General features: G+C 49.3%; 1 protein-coding gene across 5 annotated transcripts in view; it reads right to left on the bottom strand.

Annotated features, from left to right (window-relative positions):
- Positions 1-15,323, bottom strand: part of LOC310697349 (occludin-like) — a 29,550-nt gene that overhangs the window by 9,194 nt on the left and 5,033 nt on the right. For all 5 annotated transcript variants that reach the window (XR_014521009.1, XR_014521010.1, XM_083483934.1 and 2 more), the window contains 3 exons: positions 12,821-13,562; positions 9,210-9,368; positions 1,266-1,417 (listed from right to left, as the gene is read on the bottom strand). Coding sequence is in view for 3 of the 5 variants with exons in the window: in XM_083483934.1 (XP_083340060.1) it covers positions 1,266-1,417; positions 9,210-9,368; positions 12,821-13,495 (986 nt within the window). In the remaining 2 variants the exon portion in view is untranslated. The remainder of the gene's footprint in view (positions 1-1,265; positions 1,418-9,209; positions 9,369-12,820; positions 13,563-15,323) is intronic.

Here is a 15,323-nt window from a genome sequence, read left to right as displayed (position 1 = left end):
CTGTATGCCGGCTCCCTCGGCCAGTAAAGCGAGATGAGCACCGCAACCCCAGAGTCGGCCACGACTGGACCTAATGCTCAGGGGTCCCTTTACCTTTAGGGCAGAAGGAAGGGAGCTCAACAGCAGAGGGCGCCAGAGCTTACGACAGGCTGAGCCAATTTAATTCTGCTCTCTTTCCCATCCCATACCCTCCAAGTGTCCCAGTTTTCCAGGCACAGTAGCGGAATTACAGAAGCTGTTCTTGTTTGTGATTTTATCTAGGAATGTCCCGGTTTTCCTTTCTCATCCCCTCCCCATCTCGGAAAGTGGGGGAGAAATCAGATTGTCCCCTCCTGTCCTTTTTGGAAACAGGAGTCTTTGGTGTGTGTTCAGGTGCAGAAACAGAGTCCTATTTATAATGATAATGAAATCCCTGTACCAAATGAAGTAAATGTTGAAGCTGGCATACGAAATCCTTACTATGATTTTGAAGGAACACTGTAACAAATCCACCGGACACATTTCATTGCAATGCTTCCGCAGCCAGCCAATTATTAGGAAACATGTGGAGTGTTGATCCCTTTATTGTAAATGGAGCCTCATGCTGCCTACTCGGAAGTAAGTCCCACTGTATTCAATAGAGCTTACTCCCAGGTAACTGGGTAAAGACTGTGCTGCAATCCAAAGTATTTTTACTCAGAACTAAGTCCCACTGAGTTCAAAAGGATTTACTCTCAGTTCATTCTCACAATTTCCTTTTGTTCTTGATATCGTAGAATCGTACAGCCAGAAGGGACCACGAGGGTCATCTATCCCAACCCCCTGCAATGCGGGATTATTTTGCCCAACGAGAGGCTCAAACCCTGAGATTAAGAGTCTCGTGCTCTACCCACTGAACCACCCAGCTAATAACAATAACAAATCCTACAAGCGTTTTTTAAGCGCAGAGTTAAAGGGCAAGCGGGACCTGAACCCAAGACCTGAACACACTTCCTTCCTGTGCCTGCGATTCAGAAGTGTCGCTGCTGCCAGATGAGGCAGCGGAGCCATCCTGGCTAGTGGCTCTCAATAGCCCCCTCCTCCCCCATGACTTTGTCCAATCCTCTTTTACAGCCATCAAGATCGGTGGCCGGTTGCTGCCTCCTGTGGCAGAGAGTTCCACAGTTTAACGATACATGTTCAACCCCCTTATTCCGCCGCAAATCTAGCATGATGCAAGAGGGAGAGAAACAACCTCTTTTTTTCTCAATTTCACCACTCAAAACAACTCCGTTTTCCTTGCTCACCTGCTCTGGCTTTCACCTGGGTAATAGCCATTTCCAGAGACCTTGTAGTTGTAGGGGCTGGCTGGGGCATGGGTGGGGCTCATTGGCTTTTCGGAGTAGTTCAGGGTTGCTGTCTCATCATGGGTGCTGGCGCCGTCGGTGACATTCTTCACCTGCGAAAGGAACGAAAGGCGTCGTTTTGGTGCCGGCTGAAACCTTTCCCCTGGATCGGGGCCCTTCTGGGACATGGTGTTGCCTCTCAGGTAAGAGTGGGCGAATAATTCCAAATTTTCACCTTCCCCTGCCACATCCTGGTTAGAGCGTTGGACGAAGGAGCTGGCAAACCATGGTTTGAATCCTTACTCTGCCATGAAGCCCCCCGGGTGACCTGGCGGTTGTTTGTGGGGATCAAATAAGGAAGGGGGAAGCCATGATATAAATGCAACAAATAAATAAAATAAAATTACCGCCACTGCTTCTGGTTTGTTTTTTAATAAAAAGTTGTCACCAGAATTTGGGTGCAGAGTTCTCTGTATCCAGACACTTGTTTGTTTTTCCTTTTTGCAAAGCAAGTTCCCTAATACAATGCATTTTTTTAAAAAAAATTGTTTAAAAATGCATTCTTTGACACACTTCCGCTCAGTGTATGCATTTCCGTACAGATTACTTGGCTGTGGAACCGCATGACAAAATCTGGAGAGGTGTAGATTTGCCTGTTCTCAACGACCCTGCAAGGTGGGTTAAAGGTGACAGGGACTAGTTTGCATGGTCCAACTCTGTCAGGGATTCTTTAGCTGCAGTGCCCGCAGTGCAGGGGGTGGGAATGGATGACCCTTGAGGGTCCCTTTTTTCTTCCTGCTTTTTAGCTGCTTCTTCCATGTGAAATAAAAAATTTAAGGTTATATATATACACTGTATTTTTCGCCCTATAGGACGCACTTTTTCCCCTCCAAAAATGAAGGGGAAATGTGTGTGCGTCCTATGGGGCGAATGCAGGCTTTCGCTGAATTCTGGAGAGCGAGAGGGGTTGGTGCACACCAACCCCTCTCGCTCTCCAGGCTTCAGGAAGCTATCCGCAAGCCGTGGGAGAGCTGCGCGACTTCGCGCAGCTCTCCCACGGCTTTTGGAGTGTTGCCTGCACCCGGAAGCCTGGGGGCGCGCTGAGCTCAGCGCCCCCAGGCTTCGGGCTTCGTGCAGCTCTCCCACGGCTTGTGGAGAGCTGCCTGTTCTGGGGGCTGGGGTCAGGGGAAGCTCGGGCTTCCCCCACCCCAGCCCCGTGCCTGGGGGGGGGATATTTCCCCCCCTTTATTTCCCCCCCCAAAAAAACTAGGTGCGTCCTATGGGCCGGTGCACCCTATGGGCAGAAAAATACAGTATATTAAATGTTCATAAATGTACCAACCAAGCGCATACATAGATGTGTGGACCACAGGTCTGGATCAGCACAGGAGGACCGCCCTGAAACCATTTTGACTCCCAAGCTGAGCAAATGTTTCTCTGCAAGGAGGGAGGAGGTGAAAAAACCTTCCTGGTTACAGGAATTGGGTAATCCCCATCTCAAAGGAATGGCCAGACTACCAGGAAAGGCAATCAGATAAGGCATTATCAGATAACCTGGCAGACAGGAAAAACAACAACACACTCAAATTTCTGTTGTAGACCGCCTTTTCTGTGATGTAGGGCGGGCAATTTAAAATGTCTATATAAGGGCGGGCACACCTGGGTTCTGGGTCCTCCTCCTTTCCTGCGTGTGAAGGGGGCACCCTGCTGCAACAGCTTTAATAAAGACAAAGTTTACAAGCTGCTTTGCTTCTCAATATTCTCTGGTTGGCCTCTGTTATTTTCTCCAACCGATGGAGAACCCACAAAGGACTCTATAAGGGCTCTTGTGTCCCCCATAAGGGAATACAGTGGACGTTCACAACCTGCAGCGTTCGTAACCCACATCTGCGCGTCTGCACACTCGTGGGTTGCGATTTGGTGCTTCTGCGCATGTGCAAAGTGCAATTTAGCGCTTCTGCGCATGTGCGACCGCCAAAAGCCGGAAGTAACCCGTCCCGGTACGTCCGGGTTTTGGCGGTCCGTAACCTGGAAAAAGGGACGCGGGTGGCGCTGTGGGTAAAACCTCAGCGCCTAGGACTTGCCGATCGCATGGTCGGCAGTTCGAATCCCCGCGGTGGGGTGAGCTCCCGTCGTTCAGTCCCAGCTCCTGCCCACCTAGCAGTTCGAAAGCACCCTTAAGTGCAAGTAGATAAATAGGGACCGCTTACTAGCGGGAAGGTAAACGGCGTTCCGTGTGCTGTCCTGGTGCCGGTTCGCCAGAGCAGCTTCGTCACGCTGGCCACATAACCCGGAAGTGTCTGCGGACAGCGCTGGCTCCCGGCCTCTAGAGTGAGATGAGCGCACAACCCTAGAGTCTGTCAAGACTGGCCCGTACGGGCAGGGGTACCTTTACCTTTACCTAACCTGAAAAAACGCAACCTGAAAAGGCTGTAGCCCGAGGTATGACTGTACTGTAAGGGCAGATTTTTGTTTATTACACATGCTCGGGTCTTTGCTGGAAAACCTGCAGGCTGGATCACACCCGTGGCATTTCCTCATGAGGAACGGCCTGGGCTGGGGGGAGGCATGGGAGCATTTCACGTCTAGTGCTGGACTTCCCTGACCAGGCAGAGATCTGCATCTGGGGGGCAGACTATTTGCTCAGCAATGACTTCAACTGGGGGCAGAGGGTGCAGCTGCTTCTCCCCCCCCCCACGCCTTTCCTCCTTTCCTTCCGGGCTTTTTTACAGAGCCACGACCACCTGGGGCTCCAGAGACTTCAAAGGATCTCCTGCCAGTCTAAGGAAGCCGTCTGTCAAAGCAAAATCATGTTGCAGAGAAGACCCAGCGGAACCGACAGACATTATTCAGGCCCCACCTGCCCTATTGCATTTATAGAAGCATTGTGCCACTTTAAACATGGCTCCCCCCTCCCCGCAAACAATCTTGGGAACTGTAGTTTCCTTAAAGGGTGCTAGAAGACTCCTCTCTTCTGCCTCCCAGAGCTACAGTTCCCAGAACGGTTCAACCACTGCTTTTTTTCTAAAAAAAAATGTTTAGGGGTTACTGTCATTTCGACTCAAGAGCACCACCATTTTATAGTTCAGATTGGGAAAATAATAATAATAATAATAATAATAATAATAATAATAATAATAATAATAATAATAATTTATTATTTGTACCCCGCCCATCTGGGAAGCTTTTAATGTTTAATAGGATATTGCATTTTAGTGTTTTTTTGGAAGCCGCCCAGCGTGGCTGGGGAAACCCAGCCAGATGGGCGGGGTATAAATAAATTATTATTATTATTATTATTATTATTATTATTATTATTATTATTATTATTATTTAAATACAGTGAATGGACAAAAGTACAAAGGTTCACAAAAAGTTTAGGGGTATGCGTAGCCCTGTGTCTCCCCCCCCCAAAAAAGCACTGGGTTCAACCATCAATCCCTCTCCTTAGGGAGCTCTGGGAATCGGGTGAAGAGGCCGGATAGCTCAGTCGGTCAGAGCGTGGTGCTGGTAATGCCAAGGCTGCAGGTTCGCTCCCCGTATGGGACAGCTGCATATTCCTGCCTTGCAGCGGGCTGGACTAGATGACCCTGAGGGTCCCCTTCCAGCTCCACAGTTCTGGGATACTATGAGAATTCAAGCCAGAGGTACATTTTCAAAGGCCGCAGGTCACCAGATCTTCCAGCAAAGAGCGTGAAAACGAACGATGTGTGGAGTTTGTTCTGCCTGTCTGGCCTTGAGTTCTGAAACATCTTTGACACATGCAACCCCTTTCCCTGTACGCTGCACCCTGCTGGCCTGTGGTGTGCAGACCGTGTCCCTGACTCCTTGCTTATCTCTGCCCCTGTTGTACAAGGAGTCACGGGATGTCCCGGTGTGTGCCTTATCTGTTCCGTGTCCCCGTGGGCATCCTTGAACCACAAGGGGGCCCCTTTGGCAGGGAGGAAAGGGTTAACTGGCTCCTTGCCTGCCGGACTCTGGGACTGAGCCCCTTCCCCAGAAAATGAGGCGGGACTCCCCCTGTCCCGCTCTCCTCCAGGAATGTTGCAAGCTCTGTCTAGCAGATCTGGAATGAAATATCTCAACAACAGTTGCTTTCGATTTCTTTCTTTTGACCCCCAAGTGCGCAGCAGAAGCTGTCAAAATCTGCAGTCATTTGAAAACTAGGAATAAAAATTTTAAAAATCAACATCAGGGAGTACCTTTCATGCCGTTAATGAGTCTATTTTGCAAAATTGCAAAGAATGCACCTTTTGCATTTTTTAAAAATCTAAACTAAAGCAGGTTTTCTTGGATTTGCTGAAAAATCTGTTCAGCACTTCCTTCTCAAATTCATCCTTTGCCCCCCCCCCCATGCACACTCAGTAAGGATAGCCCATTGAGGTCTTTACTCTCCGCAAGGTACTGAGTGACCGCTCTACAGTACAAGCAGTGCATGGCTGAGGCAAGTATTCTGATTATTTTTGCTGGGAAACTGCAGTCAAACATAGCTATACACAAGCACTAGTTAGTGCACGAAGGGGTTAAGACCACAGAGGTAGAGTCCTAGACTCAGCTTCCTCTCCAATGAGGGAGGAAGTGAAGCCTTCTCTTCCTGTTTCCCCTCTCTCACCGAACTGACCAAGGCAGACGTGCCTAAGCGAGCTCCAAGCTTTGAGCATCCGTTTGAAGCTCTCCTTCTGTATTTTCTCTCCAGGAATATTCTGCCTGTGTTCTCCTTGCTGCTGCTTAGATGAATGCGTGAATCTGACGTTTTGTAAGTAAAGTGCTTTAAACTTACTTAACCGTTGTGGTCTTTTCATTGCAAGAGAAAGAGGGGAGCTCTGTTTGCATATATCCAAACAAGATATGAAAAGGGCTTAGTATTCCCATGCTATACAGCTTTTGTGAGTTTAAACGCTGCTCCTGCTGGTGAGTAAATTAAGTAAATTATGAATCCAGGCACCCAACCAATCCTTTTGTCATTTCAGTGGCCATTTCAGCCTCCTGTGGGAGGGAGTTCCGCAGTCTAATTATGCACCGCAAGGTTTATTATTGAGCTGTGAACAGTGGGGACAAGGAGGCTTTCCCACCCCTCCATCATGAGGGCCACATTCCCTTGAGGAAATCTTTCTGGGGGCCACTCAGCAACTCACTGCCTGGAATTATTTCTGTTCTAAGAATTTTAAGGTCTTAGATATGTAATAAATGTTCATAAATGTACCAAGCAAACACGTACATAAATATATAAACCACATGTCTGAAATCCCACGGAAAAAAGTCCTGAACAAATTGACCTCAAATTGACTCTCTGCAAGGTCAAAGTGGGAAACCTCCCCATTGTCTCTTTCGTCACAAATCCTGTCTTAAGGGCACATTTAAGATATGAATAGGGTGTGAGCCTGTGACCTGGCCCAGGAAATAAGTATTCATCATTACAAAAGACTGGCCAGACTCCCCAGGCAATCCAATCAAGTAAGCATTAACAGGTAACCTGCCAGACAACGCACTCAGATTTCTGCTGTAGACCGCCCTTTCTGTGATGTAGGTATGATGTTTCTGGGGGTGGTCTTGAACTCCAGGGCAGGCAATTTAAAATGTCTATATAAGGGCAGACACACCTTGGTTCTGGGTTCCTCCTCCTTTCCGGAGGGGAGCACCCTGTTGCAACAGATCAATAAAGATCAGGCTTACTAGCTGCTTTGCTTCTCAATATTCTCTGGTTGGCCTCTGTTCTTTTCTCCGACCGATGGAGAACCTACAAAGGACTCTGTAAGGGCTCTTGTGTCCCCCATAAGGGAATAAGGGCAGATTTCCGTTTATTACATTTCCAAAGAAGATCCCTGGGGGAGAGCAAATCTGTGGCTCACTGCATGTGAAGCGGGGGCTGTACCATTCGCTATGGTACAGGCCTCTCTGCTTTGGTTTGGCTGATCTACACGCTCTGATCCTGACTCGGCACTCTTGGGGCTCAGAAGTTTGAGGTCCGTCTCGTCCAGCAATTTGCTGCAAGGTTCTCAGCAAGTGTAAGTGTGTGTGTGTGTGTGTGTGTGTGTCTTCCGCCTCCCCACCCCTTCTGAAATGGGGCAAAAGTTTCTCAGACTTGCTCTCCGCTTTGGGGAGAGGTGTTTGGCAGGCGTGAATTCTCAGAGCATGAAATTGTGCGTAAAATGGGCACCGGGAGCCTGGTTAATCATTGACGCAACCGAAACCAGAGGGTATCGCGAGCAAATAGCGCAGAGCGAGAGTCTCTTTCAGACACACAGATTTCCCTCCCTGTTGAACGCCGCAGGCCGAAATCCCACCAGGTGACGCCTTTGCAAAACAATTTAACAAGAGGTAGTGACAATTTAGGGACGCGGGTGGCGCTGTGGGTTAAACCACAGAGCCTAGGACTTGTGGATCAGAAGGTTGGCGGATTGAATCCCCTCGACGGGGTGAGCTCCCGTTGCTCGGTCCCTGCTCCTGCCAACCTAGCAGTTCGAAAGCACGTCAAAGTGCAAGTAGATAAATAGGTACCGCTCCGGCGGGAAGGTAAACGGCCTTTCCATGCGCTGCTCTGGTTCGCCAGAAGCGGCTTAGTCCTGCTGGCCACATGACCTGGAAGCTGTATATCAGCTCTGTCGGCCAATAAAGCGAGATGAGCGCCGCAACCCCAGAGTCGTCCACGACTGGACCTGATGGTCAGGGGTCCCTTTACCTTTACTAGTGACAATTTAACAAGACACCAGCGACTTGCATGGTTTTCTTAAAAGGATTGGTTTTCAAAGAGGGAGTCTTGGGGGTTAAACATGGGACCTTGTGCACGATCGACTGTGGAGCTGTAACCCTACGTTAAAACAACGTAAGTTTCTAGTCCTCATGGGAAATTTAATAGGATCAGTTGCCAATTCAGCCACTGGATTTATCTGGCTCAGCCTTGCTGATAAAAGCTGTCGAATGAGCTTTCCAGAGGTCACATGCCACTGCTGGGCGGGGAGAGAAGGGGAAATGGGCGGAGCAATGAAGCTGGGCTGGGGAGGGGTGTGGCCTGAGGAGAGGGGGTGTGGCCTGAGGAGAGGGGGTGTGGCTGGAGGGGGTTTCTGAGGGCCAGATGGAGAGGCCAGGAGGGCCACATTTTAAAGAGCAAAAGAGCCGCCCTCCTAAGAATGCTGCTGTGGCGGAATGGGTCAGTGCGTCTTGCTGCTGACCAGAAGGTTGGTGGTTTGAGCCCACCCAGGAACGGCTGTGGGTAGGATTCCTGCCTTGCAGAGGGTTGGACTAGATGACCCTTGTGGGTCCCTTCCAAATATTATTGTAACTTGCTCTATGTGAGGCTGCCCTTGAAGCTGACCCAGAAACTCCAGCGGGTGCAGAATGCTGCAGCGAGACTCCTTCTGGGGTCCTCGCTGCGGGATCACATTCACCCGGTGCTATACCAGCTGCACTGGCTCCCGGTGGAGTACAGGATCAGGTTTAAGGTCCTGGTTTTAACCTTCAAAGCCCTATAGGACCCTCGTACCTATGGGACCGCCTCTCCTGGTATGTCCCATGGAGGACCTTATGGTCTTCAAACAAAAACATCTTGGAGGTCCCGGGCCACAGGGAGGTTAGGCTGGCCTCAACCAGAGTCAGGGCTTTTTCGGCTGTGGCCCCGATCTGGTGGAACGCTCTGTCCCAAGAGACTAGGGCCCTGCGGGACTTGACATCTTTCTGCAGGGCCTGCAAGACGGAGCTGTGCCACCAGGCCTATGGCCAAGGCACAGTCTGACCCCCTCCTTTGGTAATCCTCACAGAACTCTGGCCCAATGGTTGCCATTAATTTGATTTTGAATTGATTTTAGAATGAATTGATTTTAGAATTCTGTATTACTTTTATTCGTAGCCGCTCTTAGCCCGTGGGGTCGTGGAAGAGCTCCTCCACCCCAAACACAGCCCCACACTCACCCATTCCTCCACGTTGGGTCCTTCCTGGAACACCAAGGGCTTGTCCCAGTAGACGTTGGGTTTCCCATACTGCCACATCTTCTGACGCGTCTTGTGGGCAAAGAAGCAGATGACACACAGGAGGAACACGAGGAGGAAGCCACAGACGATGGCGATTGCCTGGTGTGTGTTTTTTTGTGGGGTGGGGAAAAAAAGTGTGTATAGCATCAAACACCAAGGTTCTCAGGCCTGGGAGATATAACAGCACATTGGTCTCTGAGCATGTGCAGAGCGCATTTCGCTCCCCCACCCCATATTTGGGATGCACATAGATTTGGAGACGCGACTATTCTTTTGCTTGCTAAAATGTACACCCCACTTGATTGTGAAAAAACAAAGCAAATCTTAAAGCAGCACCCAAAAAAGTTGCAATTAAAACATTAATAATAATAATAATAATGACCTAAGACTTTCAGGAAGTTGAGATGACAATAAACTAAAAACAGATTAGAACTCACATCAACTTCTCTGAATATATGGGCAGGCTTTTCCAAGCAAGAATGTTTTCAGGCGCCAAAAAGAGCACAGCGAAGACTGAAATCTATCGGCAAGGAGTTTCAAAGTTTGGCTGCTGCTGTACTTAGTGGCCGAATGCTTACAATTGTGAAACAGGTGTTTTATATGGCACCAATTATAGGGTCGGTTCTGCAGAATGAAGTGGCCAAGGGGGCAAATATGGGGCAAGGTGACCTCGCAGGTAAACAAAACGAGGTCATGACTCATAGAAATGTGAGAAGCTCTGATTGGACCAGAGAGTCGCTGGTACCCACTGCGATTGGGAGGATGGAAGGTAAAGGAGCCCAACACTAGGTGGCGCCAATGAAAGGCGGAGCCAGAGCCTGTGAAGGGCGGGGCCAAATGACACTCATTTTCTCCCACTCACTCCCAAGTCCTCCCAGGCTGAAGAGGAGGGAGCTGATTGGCTGAGAGCAGATTCTTGGGACACAGCCCATTCGCCCTAATGGTTCAGCTCCATCTGGACTGTGCGAAACTACTGGGCGACTCACGAGTCCCCCATGGACATTCGCCCTGCACTGGGTGCGGATCACACCCAGGCGCTCTTATCTTATCTGCTGGGCAGTTTCTGGGTGTGCCCAGTTTAATGGACCGATTGTTTTGCTGCCCAGCCCTGAAACCGACCTCTCCGATTTGTCCTTTTGCTTTGAAACAAAATAGGTTCCTGGTGTTTGCTTTTCAACCAGCCTGCCGTTTTCCTGGGGCCAGCACCTCTGAGCAATACAGAAAAGCAACAGAGCAGAGGCAACTGGGGCAGAAGCTATCATAGAATCCTAGAGTTGGAAGAGACCCCAAGGGCCATCGAGTCCAACCCCCTGCCAAGCAGGAAACACCATCAGAGCACTCCTGACATATGGTTGTCAAGCCTCTGCTTAAAGACCTCCAAAGGAGGAGACGCCACCACACTCCTTGGCAGAAAATTCCACTGTCAAACAGCTCTTACTGTCAGGAAGTTCTTCCTAATGTTTAGGTGGAATCTTCTTTCTTGTAGTTTGGATCCATTGCTCCGTGTCCGCTTCTCTGGAGCAGCAGAAAACAACCTTTCTCCCTCCTCTATGTGACATCCTTTTATATATTGGAACATGGCTATCATATCACCCCTTAACCTCCTCTTCTCCAGGCTAAATATGCCCAGCTCCCTTAGCCGTTCCTCATAAGGCATCGTTTCCAGGCCTCTGACCATTTTGGTTGCCCTCCTCTGGACACGTTCCAGTTTGTCAGTGTCCTCCTTGAATTGTGGTGCCCAGAACTGGTCACAGTACTACTCCAGGTGAGGTCTGACCAGAGCAGAATACAGTGGCACTATTACTTCCCTTGAGCTAGATGCTATACTCCTATTGATGCAGCCCAGAATTGCATTGGCTTTTTTAGCTGCCGCGTCACACTGTTGGCTCATGTCAGGTTTGTGGTCAAACAAGGCCTCCCCACATACCCAACTCCCCGCCTCCCAATCTTTCTTCCCTGGGAATCTTCCTCCAGTCAGAAAAATGGGCTTCTGAAATCCTACAGGTGCCATCCAAACAGTCATGAGGTCTAGCAACTTGCCAAGACGAGCACCAAAAGACTGAGGAGAATTAATGGAGGAGGAACCAGCAGCCCCAAGGGATGCTGTTGGATTCCAACTCCCAGGAGCCCCAGCCAGCTGTCCCCAGGGGTCAGGCATGATGGAAGAAGTCCAGGCATATCTGGAGGGCATCAGGGTCGGGGAAGTTTGCTTAGAGCAGGGATGGAGGCTCTCTGGACTAACAACTCCCAGAAACCCCTGGGTCCAGCATGGCTGGTAATCCTGGCCGAGGTCATCCTCCAGGGGCCCCTCTCTGTTGCTCACGCCAGCTCATTCTGCTGGGAATTATAATTACTATTATTAGCTAATTTTATTGGTTGCTGCTTCTGCCGTGGTGACTCACAGAACGACTTACGAAACAACAACAACATACACACCTTAAAATCGGGGGTGGGCGGAGTACATCAAAACAGCCCACCCACTCTAAAGGGCCATGTAGATAGCTAAAAGCCCAAGGCCAGTGTGAAATGGAAGGATTTTGTTAGGTGTTTGAAGATATCTAGCATTGTGTCAGGGCTGTTTGGATGAGGGGTGGGAGGCACCAGCTAGGGAACCCCCAGGGGAAGGAGGCTAGGGGATTTGTGGTGGTACAACGACGAGTGGTCAGAGGCGGGTTAAACCACAAAGCCTAGGACTTGCCGATCAGAAGGTTGGCGGTTCGAATCTCTGCAGTGGGGTGAGCTCCCGTTGCTCGGTCCCAGCTCCTGCCCACCTAGCAGTTCGAAAGCACGAAGTGCAAGTAGATAAATAGGTACCACTCCAGCGGGAAGGTAAACGGTGTTTCCGTGCGCTGCTCTGGTTCGCCAGAAGCGGCTTAGTCCTGCTGGCCACATGACCCGGAAGCTGGACGCCGGCTCCCTCGGCCAATAAAGCGAGATGAGCGCCGCAATCCCAGAGTCGGCCATGACTGGACCTAATGGTCAGGGGTCCCTTTACCTTTACAGGGGTAGGAGGTGTCAGAAGCTGAAAGGGTAACAGGGTTTCGTGAGCAGGGAGAGTTGGTAGCAGAGAGAAGTCCAGAATCAGAGGCAGGTTGGAGAGGACAGAGGCCAAGTGTCAGAGATGAGACAAGCTGTCAAAGAAGCCAGGGGTCTCCCCCTCCTGCTGTAACCAGCTCCCTTCCCCTCCCCTCTCCCAGAACCATAAGAGGCATGAAAAGAGCAGAGGAGAGATAAGCAAGGTGAAGAAGTCTCAGATTGCTTCGGAAAGACCCAGGAGAGGAGGAGGAGAAGACTTAGACAGTGGTGGCAAGGCGGGGACCTTCAGTTCTTGCAGCTGACCTACTGGGAAGTGCTGCTGTGATCACTAGGCCTGCGCCATTTTGGTTTCTTTGAATGAAAGAGTTGACTTCACTGTTTTTTTAATTGCTGGCCTGACTCTGGCTGCTGATGGGATGGCGCCAGGCAAGCCACTCCGGGGAGTGTCCCGCAAGTGGGGAACCTCCACAGGAAAGGCCCTGTTTCCGCGTTGCCGCCCTCAGAACCTCCCTTACCTCCTGAGGGTCCACCATGCAGTAGTGGTAGAGGTATTGGTTGGCGTAGACCCCCGTGGTGTAGACCGAGTTGCACATGGCCAGCATGGGGTTGACGTAGTAGTTGCTGGACATCTGCGCCCGCGGGTTGACCCCCACGACGTAGACGATGGAGGCGATCAGCATGATGAATGCCATGATGGCGCACAACACCAGAACCACCAGGTAGAACCTCCGGGAGCGAGAGCCGCTGGACTTGGTGAGGCTGGTGATGGCGAGAGCCAGCAGGGCGATGAAGCAGAGGATCGACATGGCGAGCATGAAGCCGTTGGCCGAGCGTGGGTTGGCCATGCCTCCGTAGTACCCCATGCCCATCCCGCCGTAGGTGCTCCCGCCGTAGACTCCCATGCCTCCGCCATAGTAGCTGCCCATCGAGCCCCCGTAGCCATAGCCGTAGCCGTACTCCCAGGACAGGGTGGAGGCCACGCAGGCAAAGATGGCGACACAGAGGAGGACCCCCACGCCCTCCAGGATCCTCACGACCCCGGGGGGAGAGTTCCACTTGTAGAAGTGCTGTGGGACGTCCTCGATGTAGTAGGAGCCTGGCGGAGGGGAGTGGATGTCGTAGCCGTAGTCCTCGCCGGGGGGCCCGTAACCGGTGGGAGGGCTGTTGTAGGGCTTCTTGGTGCTATACATGCTTTGGGGGGGGGGCTGGCGGCCAGAGCGTCACACACCCCCTGGGAAGGACCTTCAAAGAGGAGACCTGGAGAAGAACACAAAGGGATATGTTGACCATCTCTGAGAGCTTTTCATTTGGGCAAGTGAAAGTGGTTACCAAGGCATACAGTTATACCTCGGGTTACAGATGCTTCAGGTTGCGTTTTTTCGGGTTACAGACAGCCGAAACCCAGGGACGGGTTACTTCCAGGTTTTGGCGGTTGCACATGCACAGAAGCGATAAATTGCGCTTTGCACAGGCACAGAGGCACCGAATTGCAACCCGCGCGTGCGCAAACATGCAGCTGTGGGTTGTGAATGTGCATCCCACACGAATCACATTCGCAGCCCGAGCGTCCACTGTATTTGAATACACAACATAATAATAATAATAATAATAATAATAATAATAATAATAATAATAATAATGGCAATCGATTACAAAAGTGTATTTGAATACACAGCCTAATATTAACAATAGATTTTTCCCCAGCAGGAACTCGCTGGAACTCAGGTGGGTGCCATTGCCATTATAAGAGAACAAGGGAGGCATTCATGGTGAGTTCCAACACCTCTAGAAAATAGTAGTAGTAGTAGTAGTAATAGTAGTAGTAGTAGTAATAATAATAATAGTAGTAGTAGTAATAGTAGTAGTAATAGTAGTAGTAGTAGTAATAATAATAATAATAGTAGTAGTAATAGTAGTAGTAGTAGTAGTAGTAATAGTAGTAGTAGTAGTAATAGTAGTAGTAGTAGTAATAATAGTAGTAGTAATAGTAGTAGTAATAGTAGTAGTAGTAGTAATAATAATAATAGTAGTAATAATAATAATAGTAGTAGTAGTAGTAATAGTAGTAGTAGTAGTAGTAGTAGTAATAATAATAATAATAATAATAATAATAATAATAGTAATAGTAGTAGTAGTAATAGTAGTAGTAGTAGTAGTAATAGTAGTAGTAGTAGTAATAGTATGCCACCCATCTGCCTGGGTTGCCTCAACCACTCTAGGAGGCTCCCATGAAATATATATATTTTAAAAGGTGGTGGATTGATTATTGATTATTTCTTCCCTGGTGCAGTGGGGTCAGCAAGGTGGGCGGTTTGAGCCCAGCCAAGTCAGGATTCCTGCACTGAAGCGGGTTGAGCGAAATGATCCTCTGGATCCCTCACAACTCTACAATCCTATGTTTCTATTAAGAAAAAAATCGTGAACCGATGTGGAAACGTGGGTAGCTTTCATGAGGGAGAAACGCCCTTATGGAAATTAATCCGCGTTTTAGCATATGGATCTAGATTCAGGTAGGTAGCCGTGTTGGTCTGACACTGTCGAAATAAAATAAAATAAAAAATTGTCCAGTAGCACCTTAGAGACCAACTACCGTATTTTTCACTCTATAACACGCACCCGACCATAACACGCATGTCGTTTTTAGAGGAGGAAAATCCGTAGGCATGCCACCCGTAGGCATTCCCTCCATAACATGCACAGACATTTCCCCTTACTTTTTAGGAGGAAAAAAGTGAGTGTTATGGTGCAAAAAATACGGTAAGTTTGTTCTGGGTATAAGCTTCTGTGTGCATGCATTGGAAGAATTGTGCATGCAAACGAAAGCTTATACCAGAACAAACTTAGTTGGTCTATAAGGTGCTACTGGACAATTTTTTATTTTAGCACATGCAATTTTGCTTGGGGAACACGTTTTCTTTTTGCAAAGCAGTTGCCTGCTACTCTAATTCATCTTTCAGTTTCACTGATATATTGTGTGTGTACATATATATACATACGATGGATTTTTGTACACCTCGC

This window comes from Podarcis liolepis, assembly GCF_965112155.1.
Source record: "Podarcis liolepis genome assembly, chromosome: 18".
Lineage (NCBI taxonomy): Eukaryota > Metazoa > Chordata > Lepidosauria > Squamata > Lacertidae > Podarcis > Podarcis liolepis.
Note: the sequence above shows the minus strand (reverse complement) of the source record. Positions and strands in the feature narration are given on the sequence as shown.